At 44.3% G+C, this 20634-nt stretch overlaps 1 protein-coding gene across 1 annotated transcript; it reads right to left on the bottom strand.

The window, feature by feature from the left end:
• Positions 1-144: 144 nt before the first annotated feature.
• On the bottom strand, positions 145-5637 carry LOC147252560 (putative ribonuclease ZC3H12C). The gene is made up of 6 exons (XM_086219352.1): positions 5335-5637; positions 4892-5226; positions 2652-2791; positions 2342-2576; positions 1967-2073; positions 145-1598 (listed from the first exon to the last, which is right to left on the bottom strand). The coding sequence occupies exons 1-6, from the start codon at positions 5635-5637 to the stop codon at positions 145-147; spliced, it is 2574 nt and encodes an 857-aa protein (XP_086075478.1).
• Positions 5638-20634: the final 14997 nt, after the last annotated feature.

The raw sequence follows: 20634 nt of genomic DNA, 5'->3' as shown, positions 1-20634 counted from the left end.
TTACAGAAATACAATTAAAATGAACGAGACAACTCCCCTGCAGTAAAAATACGCATTTCAGTAGCACATGTTAGCTTGTGCTTTTGGTTTGTGTGTGTAGACCTGCAGCTACAGTATGAGCTCCGTTACGACGCAGCCGACTGCTCAAGAACTGTCCTGCGATTTCTCCATCAAGATAGCAGCTGCCAGCTCCTGAGCATCCATCAGGTGAGGGTTCCTGGTCATCACCATCCTCACTAAATCTGGAGGGAAGATGCCACACAACTTGATGAACACTCGCTCCCTCAGCACCTGGTACTGGGGCATTAAAGATGGGTGGCTTTTCTGGGTGCTGAAGGAGGGAAAGGATGGCTGTGGAGACAGCGGAAGAGTTGATCCTGATAGATGTCGGGGGGATGAGTGAGCTGGCCTGTCCCAAAGAGATTGCCAGGCCTTGTCATGAACTTCAGGAGGAATCTGGGTGGCAAATGGATCGTAACAGGGCTTGGAGGTCTGTTGGTAGTGCAGGCCCCAGTTCATCTGATGCTGTTGTCTTAGCCCTGGGTAGTTCCTACTGGAAGGAAGCGGTGATCCTTCATACACTCTGGAATCCTGCAGCCCTCCTTCCTGCCAGTGGGAACCTGTCAGATTGTGACCCAAGAGGGAGCTCTGAGAGAAGGGATGAGAAGGGGTTGTTTGTGGAAAATTTGGCAAAGAGTGCTGAAGATGGGGTTGGATGTAGCTTGATGGAGGTTTGAAAGGTCTGTGAGGTGCATGAGAGGTCAAAGAGGATGGAAGGTCTTCCGCATCTAAACCATACTGTCTCCGATGTGGTTGAGGAAGAGAATACCTGGAAGAAACATGCTGGCCCAGTCCAGGAGGACTGCGGCCTACAGGTTGGACATACTGGCTAGAGCAGTGATTAGGGAGTTGAAGATGGTGGGGATGGTGATGGTGGCACTTGGGGCCATCATCTAACATGGGGTCTGGGGAGAAAGATTCCGAGCTAATGCTGCTTTCACTGCTGCAGTCTGACGGGAGAGACCGAGCTCGCAGATTAGCAGGGAAGAAGCATTCGGTGCTCTCAGGAACAAGCAGATTGAGGCCAGAGTAGGCCTTCACTAACGAACTGTAGCTCACCACCGGTGACTCACATCTGGGGTGACTGTCAGACTGGCTTTGTCTGGAGGTGCCAGTAGCCCAAACGCTGCCCCCAACACTTATCCCTGGGTGCTCCCATTGCTCCAGGCTTCCTGATGAAGGAGGCCCACCCGGAGCAGGGTGCCCACTGCTGTTACAGCCACTGCTGCTGGGGCTTCCCCTACATGGTTCCCCTTTGACTCGAAGCCTGTCCTCCACCAGGAGGGCAGTGAAGGACCTTTGAGGGCTGGGATTTGGTTGTTTCTTTGGAGTGCCCTGACTGGGCTTGTCCTCAGCTATTCCTTCTGGTTGGCCAGAACTTTGGCTCTTCGACATCAGGGCATCCTCCCACTGACCTTTGGAAGCAACTAATGACATTTTGGCACTGGCACGGAGCTCATCAGCCACAGAACGCTGAGGCTGGCTGCCCCTCTCAGGGTGGTAAAACTTGCACTTGTGTCCATACGTGCACTTCTTCCCTGAGGGCAGTAAAAAGGAATACAGATCTTATTAATGGGCTGGGGAAAAAGATAGATTAACATCTGGAATTATGTATCATTTTAGATTATTCCTATATATTATTCTAGATTTGGTTGTTTTAAAAGAAAATTTAGAATTGTTGTAACTTAACCGCACTACAGCAATCAGTGTCACTACTGCCAGAATAAGATGGATGTATTATATATTTGAGGCTCAGTAGAAGACAAAGCTCTTGATCTATCCGGTCTTCCATTCTACTCTCAGCTTCGGTCATGAAATATGGGTCACAGGTACAAGCAGTCAAAATAATATCGTTCAGTCAAAGACCTGAAGTGCTCCACTGAGCGAGAAGAAACTAAAAATGTACCATAAGGACATGGCTGCTTCCTGTGTTCAGGAATAACAGGCCTCTTCCTGAGGAAGTTCTCCAGACTCGGTCCATGGCGTCCAAGCGGGTCATCTGGTGGCATGAACCTAAATAGAAAAAAAACTGTTAAAAGGGTTCTAAGAAGAATTCACACCACCTGAGTCTTTGGTAGAAGTCCTGCTTCATTGAGGATTCAGTAACTTGGACAACCAATGGATCCCCTGTCAGGAATGTTAAGATTCCCGTGTGTTCTCTGGACCACAGGAGGTCCTTCAGGCCACTCATCCCAATGAACTAAACTCACTTGTCTTTCATAACAACGCTAAAGCAACCCGCTTTATTCATTTGCTTCAGTATCAGTTCTCCTTTGCTTACTTGTCGTTTACAAAGGAGTACATCAGCAGGCGCTCATCGATGAATTTCTTCCATTCTGGCTTCTCATTGGCAAGATCACGGTAGTTGTCATTGGAGACGATGATGCCATCAGACTCATAGGCCAGTTTGACGATGAAACGGTCATCATAGCAAACGACACGGCGTCCCTGCACACGGCGAGATGGAGTGAAAACCAGAATCTTCTCCTTCTCCAATCTTCGTAGGATTTCCTGGTCTGGAGGAAACACGGGAGAATAAAGTTAAGCCCTGACGCCATCACTGGTCAGGGTCGCTTTAGAAATGCTGTTACCTGTGATGAGAGCATCAGGTCGAGACTGCTCTTTTCTCCATGCAGGGACAAAAACTGTGATGTCACGGTGACCTCGACCCAAGAACCAATCAACAGCCAGCTGGATGCCTTGACAGGAGAACACCTCTTTATTTCCATGACTGCAAGAGCAAAAAAAAAAGAAAAAAGAAGAAAAGATTAAGTCAGAGACATAAACATAAAGATACTCACATGACAAGAGTAGAAACCTTGTATCAGTACAATCTGTTGACAGACAGACATCAGATACTTGTACCCTTTAGACAGACTTTTAAAGTTTTTAATAGTTATAAATATTACTTTTTCCAGTTGTGTTTATACTATGTTTTAAGTGCACTAAATAGAACTTTAGTGTTTCATTTTAAATACTTATCTCTTAATCTGCCACATGATTGGCTTGTAATAAAGACCTTTGTGTCAGTTGGCATCCAGTTTTATGAAACAAGTTATTCAGGATGAGTGTCATCACCTGAATGGCCTGATTATTTCCTGGCACGAACGCATTCTGTTAATCATTTCTGAGACAATGCTGATTATCCCTCAAGTCTCACTTTTCAAATAAATTCTTTACACAGAGGAAAAGTATGATGGATGATTTTATTACACATCAGTATTTTTGTAAAAATGTACTTCCTTTTTTAAATCCGCAGTCAAAATAAACTGAAACTAAACCACACTTTCTCTCATATTTCAGTAGTTTTCATGCATGACTAAGGCTTTATCAAAAGAGTCCGTCGGCTTTAGCAAACTCCAAAAGTTAAAAAAGACAGGTGGCTTTGGCTGTTTGTGTCCTCACTACATTTAAAAGAAGCAGAATGGGATGCCAGTGAGTGCAGCCTTTCTACCTTCTATAAGTTTAAGTTTAAAACTTTGAAACACACTAAGCCAATACAATTTCAACACCAAAACCGGCATGCATATTAGTTTTTTAAAGATTAATAAACTTATAAAAAGCTATTTCACGTTGCCTTGGCTGCTAGCAGAGCCATTTTTCTTTGTTTTCCCTGGTGTGTCACATTACGGTAGCATCTCTTTAGCCACATTTTGAGGGTTATGTGTGTCACTTTATCCAGTAAACGAGTATTTTAAAATTCTACCTCATGGCCCCGAAAGCAGCCCACACAGCAGACCTGCACAGTGGCTAGCAGCTAGTTAGCATGTTTCATTAGCTTTAAAATGTGCAGCCTCCAGACTGGTGGCGTGTGTGTTTACAGCTGCCATAGTCAACCCACAGCTCATTTGTAGGCGGCTGAGTCTTTTTAAAGTCCCACTTAAAGCTACCGTCAGGAAGACAGTTACTGAAGATGTTGAACCACTACCTTTAATGACATCTGTGGCTGCAGTGATAAGAACAACTAACATTTATTGCACTACACTTCATGCTTTCAATTCCTTAATAAAGTAGTACTATTATCCTTAATTATCCAACAACCTCTTGCAAAAAGATTTTTTTTTGTCAAAGTGGCAGACGGAGGGGGGGGGGGTACTACTGGTTCACTGTGTTGGTGGGTGGGCGGCACTCAGAAGAGAGAATATTTGATTTGACAATGATTGCACTGATACAGTATACTCATATTGTCTTTTGTTTTCATACAAATGAATTCATGCGCTCATACAGTGACTGACTGAAGCTGGCGGCTGATGGATTCATCACTAAAGACAATTTAATATCCCAGCATAGTGAGGTTCATGACTGGCGTGGTTCTTTTGTGTACTTGTGAAATAAGTAATTGTACTCTGGTGTGGATCAAAACAAGTGACCCAACGTCACCTTAACTTTTTGAACTTTCCCAAGCAAACCCTACTGCAGTGACAACACAGTGCGACCCAGGGGCAGGAGGAGAACCAAACTGCTCGGGATTGTGGGCTGTCTGTGCTTGACATTTGTTCAGGAAAAACAAAGCGAGAGGTGACATCATAGGGAGAAGACAGACTTGGACTTCCGCTGGGATCTGATGTTTGCTAGACATCCTGGTTGAAGGGTTGACATTCTCCAGCGCCAAATTTTTGACTAATTAGGTCAGATAGAATTTAGCCAGAAGTACCAGTTTCACCTGGCTTCAGAGCGTGAACAGAACTGGTCTGAATTTGATAAAATCGTTAAATGCAGGCTAATGTGTTCCAGTTCTAATAATACAAATCCGATTCCTAGTCACAGTGGACAGGTGAAGCATCAGAGCAGCCATCACGGGAATCAATGTCTGCAGACGTCTCCTCCTCACCTCATGGCTACGTTGCTCCCGTCCACCACAACAGGCCGAAGGTTCTCTTTGTCGTCCAGCAGCTGTGATGGGCAGAGCAGCCTATAGGAGCCCAGAGAGGGTGTGGCGAAGGAGGAGGGGCACATCAAAGAAGACGACGAACAGGAGGATGGAGACTGGGAGCTTCCTCCACCTCCTCCTCCTCTCTGCTGCTCTATCTCGGCCTTCGTTCCTAGTTTGACCAGCTCTCCCAAGATGTCATTTATTAGCGCATCAGGGCCCAACTTCCTCAGCACCAGCAGCACCAGCTCTTCAGAGTAGCCCAGCTTCAGAGCAAACTCCACCTTGGAGTGGCAGCCAGTGTGAGGGGGTGTATCTGGTTGTGGGGGGTCTCCAGAGGATTGGTTTGGCGCCAGGTCCAGCCTGACTGGTCGACAGTGGGAGTCCTGATGCAGAGGCGGGGCTTGATGTGGGTTGTGAGACTCTGAGCCATTCTGGAGTCGTTCATCTTCACTGTCAGAGAAGTTGCTGCAACTACTACCGCTGCTGTAGCTCGAATGTGTGCTAAAACTAGTGGTGCTGCTTCCTATACTGTTAGTGCTGCTGTTAAGGGGACCAGCTCTGACCTGCTCCGCCACGTTCCCAGTGCCCTTAACGGTGCTCAGTCCTGCCTGCCGCTCAGCACTCTCCACATGGAGATAGTCCAGATCCAGCCCCAAGCTGAGGATGTGGCCTGTCCCATCCTCCAGATGGTCCCTCAGGCCCATGAAGCCTTCTCATACATCCAGCTCCACACCCTCCGTGACCTCCAGAGCACCTGACAGACCCCACTGTCACAGCTGACAGCAGCTCAGCGGCTGGTGGTAGGACGGAAGCTTGTGAGAGAAACAAAAGCAAGTGGTTATCATTTTGCTGCTGAATGAAAAGTGTGTCTCTTTGAGTCTTAAATATGCTGGAATGAGCGAGACCTGTTAAAGAGCATACAGCTGCCCTGCTCACTAACAGCTGTGGGCCAGAAGCAACACAAAATCTAGGAGTGCCTTGAGGGAATTTCTTCACGTTTAGCACAAATGTCCATTTACACTCAGGGATGAACTGAAAAGATCTTGGTGTTTCATGATTGAGGTCACTGTGAGCTGACACACATGCTATATCTGTTTCATTCTTGTTAACCTCATACCTCAGGGATGCCGTGACAGAGTTTCTTCAAACCATCCACTGGGACTGAAGGATGAACTGAGAAGGTTTTGGCACTTTTGCTGTACAATTTAAACAGTATGCATTTCTTTGACCTGATTTAGAACAACAGTTACATTCACTCTCTATCTGGATATCTTACCTGAATAAGGAAAAACACGTCAGTGATTGGACCTTGACCAGGCATATGGTCACGTTCCAAAAATGAAAATCTGCAGTTCCTCTGGAAGAAACGTGAAGATGCCAAACACGAGCCACGACTGCGGCAGGCTGCCCGCAAACCTTTGGGCCATCCCTCCTCATTGATCCAGTCTAAATCCTCCCAATAATTCATCCGAATTCTACCTCAGCATTTCAAGAAAGAAAACAGCGTGCGGATAACTTTCACCTTCTCGACGACAAGCAGAGTGTGCACCACCTCACTTCACTTGTTGTGATAAGTGAGGCAGCCCCACCCACCAAATTTGCATGTTGAAATGTCACCGCTGAAGGAGGCATTATTAATGACAGGTGGTGAATGCAACACTCATTGGCACATGTGATTATGTCACGTTCCAAAATGCTTGTGTTGACACAAATGGCACCTCTCACCTGCCTCTCCACATCCACTCATTTGCATTTTAGCAGCTTTTAATTAGACTCAAGGCCAAATACCAAACACCTGAGCAAAGACCTGATGCCGATCGAATGCATGGAATTACTAAAAAGGACAGCCAAGAATCTCTCTTCAAAACTCTCTTCAAGCAAGAAGCTCTTTGGCAGAGGTGTGAGGTGTTCGCCTTTCAAGCACTCACAAATCCTTGGCTCAAAAAGCTTCTTTGTGACTCCAGAAGACAAGCAGATAGGCAGGCACAGATATCCAGCTTGAAGCTAATGGTGATTGATGATTAATAACAGCAAAGTTGGCCAAAAACATCTGTTTCCAAACTCTCCAGCTCATCGTCTGATATGATTCACATCTTCTTTATCCAGCCATAAACTCAGTAATCCTCAAAGACTTGGCTTTCAGCTAAAACAAACCAACTCCAGCCCTTCAAGTTGGGCACGGCTTCATGCTTTCAGACGCTCACTCATGGTAGTACCAAACTGGAAGGGTAAGAGTTGTTGTTTTTTTACTCAAATCTACGAGTAACGTGATGCTAAAATGAAGATTATTCCAGACGATGGGCTTGGCTGTCAGTCTCTAATAAATCCAAGCCAAATAGAAAAGACTGGCTCTTTCTGCACTCTGGAGTTACAAAAAAAAAAAAGCAATGCAGAAAGGAAGGAAACATTCTTGTGAGCGAATGGCAAACCTTTACCGTGGTTAATGAAATGTACACCTAGAAGGAACAGACCTCTGCCAAGGAACCCCTAAAGTTGTACAAGCTGAACAACAGTTCCATTTACTGAATGACACTGAAAGGGATTCGAACAGAGACATCTCAATCTGCTTATATTTTAACCATGACACAAAAAGAAGTTTTAACATTGTGAATGCAGCACAGGTGCTGGAGCTGTGGGCCTTGTTTCTACAGTGGCTTTCTCTTCACCAACTCATATCATCAACAGAAACAAGTCTTAAAATAAGAGAAGTTTTCTGAAGGTGTGCGAAATTAAAATTTCAGAGTTAAATGTGGCTTGTTTCCAGCTGTAGGTGTATATTTTAGCAGTGAATGGGCGATAAAGAGTTCAAGTAACTCTACCAGTTCCAGCCTTGCTGCTCTTTCAATCCAAGCAGCACCGCCTACAGATGCAGTGGGAGATTTGACCTCCACATGTGACACAGGGCACAAGTGGAACATGTCCCCCGCACTTCCTGTGTCTGTGCCCTCTATCCCCCGCACTCGTTACAGCTGGAACAACCGTTCACTTCAGTTCAGTTCAAACACGTCCAAGCTGATGAGGCAGGGGATGACAACCAGTCATACAGCCGAACCTTTGCACTCCTTCCGAACAAACCGTGTAAATTGAGTAATGTTGTTGTCTGCTGTTCGTGTTTGCTAAATGATGACAAGTACTGCACATGTTTTTTTTCCATTGTGTGTGCCATTAATTTTCAAACAGGAGTGATTGAAGTCATTTGTCACTTAATTATTTGGCTACGTAACCCTGGAGATGCTTTAGGGTCATTCTGTGTCGACTCAACCAGAGCTCAGCAGCTAAAACTTTAGATTTGAATCATAAATCATGACTCCTGAACAATCTCTCCCCCTCACTTCTGAAACGATGCCTACATCCCTGGGGAAGCGACTCCATTGGCAGCAGGGAACAGACAAAGTGTGTGTCCGTGTCTGTTGACACATATTATTATTAGTACAAAATGTGTTTTCAAAAAGCCCACAGTGAGGGGCCCCCCGGGGCCTGCCGGGACAACAGAGTGAGCGGAACACATCGGCCCACACCACCATCAGTTTTACGACTCCTTCAGAAAAGATTGCAAAAAGCAATGGGCAGAGAACAGAGAGCTTTATTTCTAAAGTATACGGAGAGATTTGACCAGACAAGAGTTCAGATTTACTCATGGCTCTGTTTCTCTCCCTGCACTCCCCAGTTATTCATTACTAGCGCGTCTAACAGCTTAGGGCTATTTGCTTTGCCTGCTCACAGCTTAGGCCTCATTTGGAGACCTTTTGTTTTGTCATCCGAATGTCCGACAGACAAGGCATAGGTGTGCAGAGCTGCATCTCTCCGGTTAAAAACAAAGAATAAATTTGGTATGTACAAAGGAAAAGTTTGCACTTGTGCATTTGCATGAGGAGCAGGGAGTGAGATCAGATCTGACTGAAAAAAATTCTCAAACCGGGCGGGGAACTCATGCAGCCATGTCAATGGTCTGAATTGCACTGACAACCATTTCAAAGTTCCACCAAAAGCTTTTAAATCGTCGATAGATGCGTTCAAGTAAACACAGATCTGTTGTGATGAGAGATTGCTTAGTGACCCCTGTAATGGGAACACATCATATATCAAGATTGAACTCAGCAAAGCACCGAGATGACTTGCCTGAGCAGAGTTGACTCAACAAATCCTTTTTTGACCACAAGGCTGTGAGGATGCTTTGGAAGACCCCTTCACGGGTATTTCCACACACAAGCATGATGTTTGTGGCGTGTAATGGTGTCACAAACAGGCCGGCATACGGCAGCGGCAGCTCTGGTGACAATGCACCAGAAATTACAGTTTCTGATGCGACTCCTATAACAGCTCCATCAGAGTTCATCTCTCCATTGATCACTGTTTTGTTCTTCCCCTTTGTTGCTAATCTGGATGAACAAAAGCCCTGCTGCTTCACTGGAGTGAATTCATGCAATCACAGCAAAACTGAACCACATCTGAGAATAAAGAACCTCTTAATCAAAGGAACCTTTTGTCAGTTTGAGTTTCTCCAAAGTGATGTTGTTAATCTGTGTCTTTGAGCTTGTGAACGCCGTAAACAAAAATGCAAATTAAGCCCGTTTTCATTGGCTGCTTTGATCAAATACATCAGGCTGTATTTAATTTATGGCTGTAACAAAGAGTAGATGAGCCCACCGAGGCCGCCTACCAGTGTCTAGCAGCAAAACATGGAGAGACATTGTGGGGAAGGACTTTGAGTAGTGTAAGTTGTTAGGAGCCAGCCAGTATGGGCCATGGTGCATGCTGTCCAGAGACGAAGACGCAGGCGGCAGCAGCTGGTCAGATCGGCTCCATCAGAACTAATTCATCAGGAGGGTCTCCATCTCTCAAACAGCGGAAAAAAAAACATCATTGATATTTGTCATTTCCATCAACCATTTCCAATGCAATACTTGAGGGCTTGCGCACACAAGTGACTGTGTTGGCAGCGTCAGTGTGTGTGTGCAGAGTGGAAGCACCTCAGACTCGGTTGAACTGCTGTTTGAATGGAATGCCAGTGTGACTGGGCTTGATTCTCTCATCACAGATGCACCGAATGAAGTGTGGACTCTCAAGTGTTTGCCGACCACTACGAGACACCAATCTTACCAAACCAAATGACGTTGCGTCAGCACAACTGAGTTTAAGTGTAATTCATTGTTCAGGAGTTTTCATAACCGTAAGACGAGGATGTAATGTTAGAATAATAATGATGTATAACAGCACCTGAGCATGAGGTGGTGTTACACCACTGATGTTCATGGTGTTCATTTGGACACTTAAATGTTAATCTTTGCAAGGGTGCTCAGTTCAGACATGGTGTGCCTTGTGTAACGTTTCTATTTGATCCAGGAGGCTCTTGGATCTGGGGCCGAAGTACCGGAAAGCAGGGGCCCCTTAATGCCCAAGTTACCCCCCCTACTGTTTGTCACCCTGAATGCCACAAGAGAGCTGGAATAATTTAGTCCACCAACAACAAAAGAGCCCCAAATGGAAAGAGTGAGAGTGTTTTTGTGTGTGTGTGTGTGTGTGTGTGTGTGTGTGTGTGTGTGTGTGTGTGTGTGTGTGTGTGTGTGATGGGGGGGGTGGGTGGAGGGGAGAAGTGTGTCTGGCTTGCCGTTCCTCAACAATGCAGCTGCCACCCAATCTGTCCTTCTGTGACGGGAGTATTGTTCTCTCAGCCTGGGCGGCATGCACAGACGGAGGCTGGGGCCTTTTAAACCCATTCACCCCCATCATCTCTCTCTCTCTCTCTCTCTCTCTCTCTCACACACACACACGCACACACACACACACACACAAACAAATGCTCAGTAATGCAGCAGCCTAAGTCACATGATGCCAGACGGAATCACTGAGGAGTCAGCAGAAATGTAACAGTGACGCAGCAAGTGAAAGCTGCTGGGTCAGAAGCAGTCAAGTCAAGTCTGTGTGATCGATGCAGTCCAAGTTTCAGCTTGACACACATTTATTTCATATAAACGCTTCTTTGGAAAAAAATATATAAATTTTAAAAAAATTTGCAAGATCAGTAATGTTACCATGGTTTAAAATATCACAATACAAAGCCAAATCCATCCACGTGTCTGGATGTTTCGGAAAATATCAACTTGACTGTAGTTGACATATGAATAGATTTATTAATAGATGATATATTAGAGGAGCATGGGTTTACTGTCAATCAGTCACGACTGACTTAAAACATTTTCTTTGTCAAATAAATGGAGGTTATGAGAGATCAAAAATCAAAGAGGGGCTATTTTGTTGTTGTGTGTGTCTGATACACCTGAAGCAGAGCAATGCAGCCTCAGTTTTGAGTGATGAGAATTGCTCCTTAACTGGGAACCACGTCACAGTAAACAGCGTTTTACTGGCTTTCCAGGACTCCAAATCTAATTCTGTCACAGTAAATGTCTAAATAAAGAATAACTCATCTGATAAATAATTTTGGTGTGTGAGTTTTGGGAGGAAGAGGGGGCTGAGTGTCTCCACAGTGAGCAGATGCTGCAGCCGCCACCTCAGTGACCCAAGCTGCCGGCCTCTGCTGCACCATGTGGATCTCTGATGATCCTAGGTTATCTCCCCTGGGGGTGTAAGGAGGGATGAGCTCCCCTGAGGCCAGACCCTGACCAGTCCCTATGGGCTGCTGAACGGCTGCCATTTGTTGGCTGAGCCTGACAGTGAGCCAGTCTGCCACCCCGGCGACCGGCTGGGAGGGGGGCAAAGGTTGTATGGGAAGGGGTGGGGGTTGGGGGCAACAGATGCCTACTGAAGCCACAAGGGATTTTCCTACCAGCATCCCTGTCTCCCATCCTCCCGTTCTGCTCTCCTGCAACTGGTGGTATCCAGAATCATCCTCCGCAAAACATATCGCCTCTGTCTGGCTCTCAGATACGTTCATCTCCTTCTTCCTCTCCGTTCCTAACTAAACCCCTGTGCCCACCTCAGGATCAGACGTAACACATATGTTGCCATTAGATCTCTGAAATTTTAGGTCACATATTCCTGTTCCTATTCCTTGTAGGAAAATTCCAAGAGTTCTCATTCAGAACCAAGTTAAGCCTTTGTGTGTGTCTTATTTCCTCTCACTGAAAAACCTCAAGCTATTTATTTACAAAAAAAAAACCCTCAAAACTGAGCAATAAATTCCTTCCAACTTCAAAAAAAATATTGTGTCTTTAAGTTAAGCAGCAGTCCATTTATGCAACTTTATTGTGTGAAACAGTTATCAGCATAAGACAAAAGAACAGTCATTACTAATTTTGTTATATCTTAAATTGTATGTTAAAAATGGTTTCCAATCAGATCAAAACACATATCATGATAAGCTTCCATTAGTACTCAGTTTCTCAGATGGACACAGAAGCAGAGGTTCCATGCTTTATGGAGCTGTAAGGGACAGGTTTAGGACAAGATAAGAATGTGCTTCTTCCACTCAAACAAGAATTTTTATTTTATTTTTTAAGTTTATTCTTGTTGTTTTTATAATTTTTGAACGAAAGCTTTATGCATTCTTTGTTTTAGTTGTGTCATGGGATCAAGAAAGTTTTGTGATGAGAAATATAATACAATCAAGACCGAAACATCGCAGCTGACAGGAAAAGACGTTAACAGTGGTTTGAATTTTCCTTAAGGTGCAAAATTAATAATGACAAAAAATAACTGAAAAGCACTTACCAGACAACCTCAGGGGAAAGAAGAGAGCAGCAACTGAGAGCCAAGGCGATAACTCCTACTGATTCTCTCCCAAACACAACAAGTAGGAAAACTTCAGGGGGAAGTACCAAAGCAGTGCTTACTGAATAAAACCCTCAGGATAAGTGATGAAATTCCCTTTTAAAGCAAAAACGAAATTCTCAGTATCCACTTAAGAACTGGAGGGGGTAAAGCTTCTAGTCCGAGGAATGCCTGAGCAAAACGGAAGTCCGGTAGTTGAATTCATAAAGGAGCAATCTAAAGCTTTTCCCTTTTGGTAGAGAGGCAGAGTACAGTGTCCTGAAGCTGCAGTTTCAGCAGTGTGACTGTCAACAGATGGAGTGGAAGACATCAACTATATCCTCATCACACTCCTCATTGACCAGTGACACACACGTCTCACTTTCCTGTCTTCAGCAAAACCTCTTCTCTACACAAACCAATCAGACACCTCTCCACCCACTAAAAAGGGACAGTCAGATAAGCTAGGATAAGTCCACCCCCTCTACACTCCCACTTTGAACCCCTCTCTCTCTCTCTCTCTCTCTCTCTCTCTCTCTCTCTCACTCTCTCTCTCACACACAAACTCCATCCACCCACCCAACACACCCACCCACCCACCAACCCACCCACACACACACACAGACACACACAGACACAGCCCAACCATAGGCTTGAGCCATGAAGGCACAAGTTGACAATGGCAGAGTGGGAAACAAAAGACAACCCTTGGCAAGCAGCTGCGCACACACACACACACGCGCGCACACACACACACACTCACACACACACACACACACACACACACACACACACACACACACACACACACACACACTAATACAGATACATGAGGGAAAAGAGCAAATGACAAAAAAAAGGACCCAAAATTCAGCCCTGTGGAACACCTGGCTCACTGAGGCGGCTGCTGCCTCCACCACTTCTTTGTTCCATGGTTGGGGGATTGGTCTGATGCAGACAATGAGATGAATCATTTTAAAAAATAGTGTGTGCTCTCAAAATGGGTGTTAGTGGTGTGTGTAAGAGGGAAATTTGGCAGGTGGGGAAGGAAGTTCTGAATGGAAAAAGCCTTAAAACTAACAAGAGGTGGAAAAGGGAAAGAGTAAAGAAGAAAAGCAGAGTTAGTCTCTATTGTTTAGCCATGGTTGTGACAAAATGGCGGCATCTTTTCAAAGGCTTCAGATTGTGAGGAGGGGTGTTACTTTAAAGCTTAGGATGGGTCAGAAACAAAGACTGGCTGCCTGTCTGGAGGGACTTAAACAGCTCCAGTTACCAGTTCATTTCACCTCCAGAAAGGAGCAGATTTTTTTGTCACAAAAACTGCTAGTGGAATAAAAACTTTATTTACCCTTCAGTAGAAAAGGATACAGACAAAAAAAACTTCAATACAGTCCAAACAACCTGTCATGATCAAATGAGTCCTTCACTAGTTGTGCATACTGCCCATACAGATTTAGTTCCAAATCCCACATAAATAAGACGTTGCATTCCAACCTGTTCTGCTTATTTCCAGCCCTGTGTCTTCATTCTGGGACTCAGCTAGAGTAGCTTAGCAGGATTCTTGCAGTAAAACTAACAAAAACAGAAGAATTTTGCCAGTGTCAACAAACAGCAACCAGAACATGAATTTGCTTGTTATCTTAATCCAAATTGGAGAATTCTGTGACTCTGTCTTTTTTTTTGCTAAACTGTTTTCATTAGCTATTTGATTGAGACTTAGGATAGCTTAGTTTAAAATTACTTAATGTTACACTTGGGCCAGTCTTTAATTTAGAGAGAAAATAATTCAATTTCCTCAGATGCCCAATGAATCTTGACCTTTGTCCCATTTGAAGTCAATAAAGGCCTCCGGGTCCCGCTGCTGTGACTCATTCTGTCCTCTCATACAGCTTGAGTTTGTAAACAAGGACACATTTTAACAGGGATGAATGGTCAACTGACCCTTTAGGGTTAGGACTGGTTCAGGTAGCTCTGAACCATTGATAGCTATGCTGCGACAGGCTTAGACTGCTGGGGGACACATCAGGTTACATGGAGCCCTTCCCTCCTCTCCTCTCCTCTCCCCCTCTCTCCTCCTCTCCTCCCTGCACATTTTTGGAACTGTCACTACCATTACTTGTTGCACTTTGTAGTTTGGCCTTGGTGTCTCTCAGTCTCTCTGTGTTTCCACAGATCCACCAGAGCTTCAACCGCCGCCTGCATCGCCCCCCCCCCCCCCCCCCTCTTATTCCCTGCTGTTACACCAGCCTGCGGTCCCCTTCCATGAACCAGTCTACCATCCAGTCCCCCATCAAGCTGGCTTGCTCTCCCTGCCTCCCCTACCAGAAGCTTCCTTCTTCAGCTGTTATTAACATTTCCATGTTTCCCACATTCTGCATTGTAAACTGTTTTCTTCTCTGTAGCAACATCTACTGCACGTCTGTCCTCCTGGGTGAGGGATCCTCCTCCCCTCCTCACCCTGAGGTTTGTCAGATTTTTCCCTGTTCAAGGGTTTCTATGGAGTTTTTCCTCAGTCGATGTGAGGGTCTAAGGGCAGAGGATGTTGTTATGATGCCATGTGAAGCCCTTTGAGACAAACTGGTGGGGAAAACGGGCTATACAAATAAAATTGCCTTGCCTTGCCTTTACTGCGTACCTTCCTAGATCAGGTTAGCAAGGGTAACCAGGCAAAAGACTGATTTATTGCCAATTAGTTAATGCAAACAAAAATGGTTAAATATGAAATGAGGGGGACAATATCCTGGATCATTTAGTTTGCTAGGAATTAGCTTAAGCATTCAATGTTACATAATTAAAGCTAGGTCGACCAACGATACTGTGATCACAACATTCGTTGGTGGATTCTGTGCTATCTGTCTACTAAAGTCTGATATTTCAAGGACCTCATATTCTCATATCCGTGCATGTGAAATTTGGAATGCACAAAATTCATTCTGCTATGTTGTAGATTGTATGATAGACAATCGGTTTCACAAATAACCCATAAAAATGGAGTTGTGCCATTTAATTGGACATTTAGAAAAGATTCATATGTTAGATGCTTCTAGAGACTGCAGGGTGTGGTTCCAATTCTTGGAAGATGGGATGTGGGAGCAACAGAATCCGAATCGATCCCTGTTGCTGATTGGCTGGATCCATGTCATACAGCCAATCGGTGTGGACTATTTTCTTTATTTCCTTTTTATGAGCTCTTGGTGGTTTTCTGTGCACACACAGAGCAGACAGCCAACATGTGGTTAAAAATATGAACAAGTTTTGGTTGATCAACTGCCTTTGAAACATCGAAACTATGTTATTGTTCTGCTGCTTAGGGACCAGTAATATTCAGACAAAAAATACTGTTCCACGAAACAAAACACATGAACATAGAGTACAATATTCAGGGATACACACTATGGACCCAACCAGTGACCTTATCTGTGAAAAAAATTAGTCCTCATTTTGGCTTTCTGACCAACGTGATTGAAATACCATCAGTGATACACACTTGATTACAGTTCAGACAAAACACATAATCTTGCAAGGTAGTTTTCTGAGGTGCGCCTGCTCGGGACCTGTGATAGGATCCCATCCAACGCTGGTAAAAGTTCAGGTGCAGAGTAAAACCCCTTTAAAAAGCTGATGTGATTGTTACTATCCTCTTTTTTCATGCCAGACAAGCAGATAAGGAGCCTTTTCTCCTCTCCATGCATCAGGGATGTCCAGACCTCCATAGGCAGCTGCCTGCTCGTTAGCTTAGCAGTAGAGAAACCTGACTATGGGGCATTTCACTTCTACATTTCACTTTTTAATCTACTGAACATTCACTGACTTTTTTTCTTTAATTATGAGATGTTAATATTTGATCAGATCCAGGAATTGATTTGACGAACTTAGATAGAGAGGGGCATCTATCTCGTCTCTCTGGCACCAACAATGTGGGACAATAAGGGCATTTCCCAAAAAGCTGGCCTAATTAGGTTATTGTAGCAGCTTACAGCAGTATAGAAAACAGATAAGAGCAATACATTTCTGAACGATGTTAAACTAACACCTTAAGCTAAAACTGAGGTGCAGTGAAATGGGAGCAGAGCAGCCCAGATGACCTCCATCCGTGTATATCACAGCCGTGTAGCCAAGGACAACATGCCCTAACATCTACTGGTATCACTGCAGAGTGGAGGAAGTGGATGTGCCTTAAAATGTTAAAAGCTAAGAAAAGATAAGATAAGATAAGTTAAGATAAGATAAGATAAATTAAGATAAGATAAGATAAGATAAGATAAATTAAGATAAGATAAGATAAGTTAAGATAAGGTAAGATAAGATAAGTTAAGATAAGATAAGACAAATTAAGATAAGTTAAGATAAGATAAGTTAAGATAAGATAAGATAAATTAAGATAAGATAAGATAAGTTAAGATAAGGTAAGACAAATTAAGATAAGTTAAGATAAGATAAGTTAAGATAAGATAAGATAAATTAAGATAAGATAAGATAAACCTTTATTCGTCCCTCAGTGAGGAAATTGGCTTTCAAAATCAACACAAACTGATGCATTAGCATTTAGTTGATGCAAACTAAAAATGGTTAACTATGAAATGAAGGGGACAATATCCTGGATCCCCCCCCCCCCACACACACACACACACACACACACACACAATTTAGGCTCGGCTTCTCCTGAACAGTATCAACGTGGTATCTGTATTGTACTTAACTTATCGGACAAACAGTTAATTATAGATATTTGCCATCAGTCTGATTTTGTTCTCTCTAGTCGCTGTCATCCACCTGCCCCCGTAACCCCCCCCCCCCCCCAACTTGCAATGATTCCTTAATTGGGGCTCAGCTGACAGGTTCCCCCCTCAGGGAGCAGGAGCACTGTGGACCATCTGCTTCCAGTCGCAGGAAGAACAGGTGTCCTGCTCTCTGCCGCCTGCTAACGTCTTGTCAAGCCTCTGAAATGCAGTGCAGCGCAGTACCGCACAGTACCGCACAGTACAAGGCAGTACTGCACAATACCACACAGTGTAGCTGCGCTTTAAACAAGACAAGAGACAGATAATAAAGATTTGTCTGACGAAGTAAGAGTAAACACGGATGCATCCTAGTTTTTATTCCCCAGCAACCAACAAAATGCAAATTTTCTTTCATTTAATTTGTGTGGAACTGGCTGTCAACGAGCTGTGTTGATGTAAGGTTGCTTGAAGCCAGACAGACATTCTTCCTCCCTAAACATCAGTAACCTTCAGAACACAAAAAACAGGAGACGTCTTCATCCTCACCTGCCCTCTGCTCATGCAGACGTTTTGCCATTTATTGGAGATTAAACAAGTGAACTGGGATTATGGCAGGACGGTTTATGTTGTAAATTTGGTTTCGGTTATTAATATTTATTCATGGAATATGCTTATACTGACATACAGCAAACTATTAATAGGTATTCTGGCACATTTGATTTCTACTTTAATTCTTTTCCCCAGTGGCTGAACTGCCAAGCAAGTTGCCCAAATAAAAGCCTGACATTCGTGAAACCAAAGACATGTATAATTTCATTATTTCTGAGACAAAAACACATTTCATATAAATCTTATCTTGTCGTCACCATTGACAACTTCTTCTATTAAAATGGAATGCACTCAGGCAACATATTAAACCAACAATTCATCAGTCTCCCACTGACAGAGAAAGTCCCAAACCAACTATGTGATGCTGCTGGACGCAGCCAGGAAGCCCGAGTCCAGCTGGGACCATCCACACACACTTCACTAGCAAAATGCCATACTAGCACCCCCACACCTGTGAAGAGGAGAGTCAAACAAACCAGACCCAGCCACATGGCATATGTGTGTGTGTGTGTGTGTGTGTGTGTGTGTGTGTGTGTGTGTGTGTGTGTGTGTGTGTGTGTGTGGAGGGGGTAGGGATAGGGTCATCAAGGACTTTGAAGGCACAAAAGGTTGGCCTTAGGCCTAGTGGCCTCTGGGTCACTTAAGGAAGTAGCATTAAAACATGCGTACACACAGGCGCACACACACACGCACACACAAACACACACACACACCACCTGCTGTTCTTGCGGCTCGTGTTGGAGACATGGCAGAGATTGACTACATAACAATAAAACCTCTGTAGAAAATTGTTCGATTGAAAGCAGAGGTTCGCCACCCCAGGATGCGGGGATGCTCGCCATGACAACGTTTGTTTCCACTCGGGTCTCACAAGTAGGTGTGATCATCTTAAGCCAGATTCAATCAGAATACAAACACACAGCTCACCTCAACAAGAATGACAAAGAATAAGTAGAAGAAGAGAGGCATGAAGCAAGTGATGCATGGCTGTCGGTGTTTTGGTGCGCTCAGTATTTAAGTGAAGCTGTTAATTATTACATCTAACAAGTCCAGACCAACCTCTATCAAGCTCAACCCAGGAGTTGTTCAAAAATCCCCTTTTCTTTTCCCTGAAAAAGTCTTTGAAAGATGGTCCCAGGGGTGGAACATGCACTACGGTGTGGAGCGCCCTGAAGCTTGGCCCTGTGCTGGGAAACACAGGTGTCCTCAGACCAGTGGAAAGAGTAGGTTCTTGTCAGTAGGTCAAACGACTCTCTACATGTATGTTAGAGAGAGGGAGCGCTCTGCTGCTGACTCATCGCTTGAGTTATCATGATAAGTCGTTCCCAGTGGTGTCTTCATTCCAGTGTGACTTTGAACAACTCGAACATCATTGGCACTGTCACAGAGGAGAGGTGTTCTTGCAGCATTTATTCTGTTGGGTTTTTTTGGATCAGTGACTCTCAGAATTCCATGCTGATGTGACTTGAGGGCAAAAGGTTATTTCATTCCCAGATATCATTACAAAAACAACTGTTGTGATACAGCTTCAAATCTGTTTCATCTGACTGGACGAAGACCTAACATTCTCTGCGTTGCTGCTTGCGAAGGGTCAACAAAGATAAAATGGGAAAATGGGAAAAAAAAACAACCTGGATTTTTCTCTCCAAACACTGAAATTGTCCTGAAATCCTGTCGGTGTCTGAAATGCTGGAGCACCGTGGGATGTTTAGTTTTGTTCCAGGATGAGAACCTTTATTCAGCAATATTCAGAAGAACCAGGAAGTTTGTTTTCATCATTGAGGTGCTGTATCCTTTACTTCATGTATATACACACACACACACACACACACACACACACACACACACACACCAGACACACATTGCACACATTGGGTCCAGGCTTTTGGGGCCGATCTATCATGACTTAATTAGGGAGCTATAAAATGTGTGTGTGTGTGTGTGTGTGTGTGTGTGTGTGTGTATTATGTATGGTCGTGTGTCTGGCTGCATGCAGGTGTGTGTGTGTGTGACAGCGGGGCGAGTGCCAGGTCAGAGGGGTCAGAGAGGAACAAAAGCATAGAGCAGCTCCCAGCTGCCGGGCTAAACGTCATCCTGCCCCTCCACCCCCCTTTCCTTTCAATGGGAGTGTGCCTCTCTCCTGCACACACTCACACTACACACAAACGCACTCACAATACTACATGCCCTGTCCTGACAGTCATGTCTAGAACTTGCTGCACTAGGGAAAGGGGGTAAAAGGTCATTTGGGGACATATGCAGAGCAAGTTTGGATGAAAATACAGACGAACATCTGAATACTTTGTTTCCTAGAAAAGAGGTTGACATTCTCGCAGGGTATTCTACTGCAGGTTGGTGTATCCACTGGAGGTCTGTGACAGGCAGCCATGGGAGGTCTCTTCCTCGATGCATCACACTGGTCTTCGCAATGAAGATCACAATCTAACCAAGAAGTGTGAGTGCAACAAAACTACAAAACAATCCTGATTGTGTCCTTAGCTGCAAAAGTACACACAGACACTTGATTCTTGATAGAATTTTATTTTAAAAAACTATACTAGTGCACATCTATATCTATCTATCGATTGATCGCTAGATTTTTTGTCACTGAAACACGTAGTCTTCTAAGTCAAATCTGTAAATAATAAAATAGTAAGATAATAT

This window comes from Aulostomus chinensis, chromosome 12, assembly GCF_037954235.1.
Source record: "Aulostomus chinensis isolate RoL2024-O1b breed Wild chromosome 12, RoL_Achi_v1.0, whole genome shotgun sequence".
NCBI classification, from domain to species: domain Eukaryota; kingdom Metazoa; phylum Chordata; class Actinopteri; order Syngnathiformes; family Aulostomidae; genus Aulostomus; species Aulostomus chinensis.
This window is presented reverse-complemented; position numbering and strand designations above follow the sequence as displayed.

Coding starts and splice junctions, on each gene's coding strand:
- LOC147252560 (XM_086219352.1), bottom strand. CDS start 5,637: ATGGGCCTGAGGGACCATCTGGAGGATGGGACAGGCCACATCCTCAGC. Junction 2,577..2,651: donor ACCTGATGCTCTCATCACAG/GTAACAGCATTT, acceptor TGTTTCCTCCAG/ACCAGGAAATCCTACGAAGA. Junction 1,599..1,966: donor GAAGCAGCCATGTCCTTATG/GTACATTTTTAG, acceptor TACTGCCCTCAG/GGAAGAAGTGCACGTATGGA.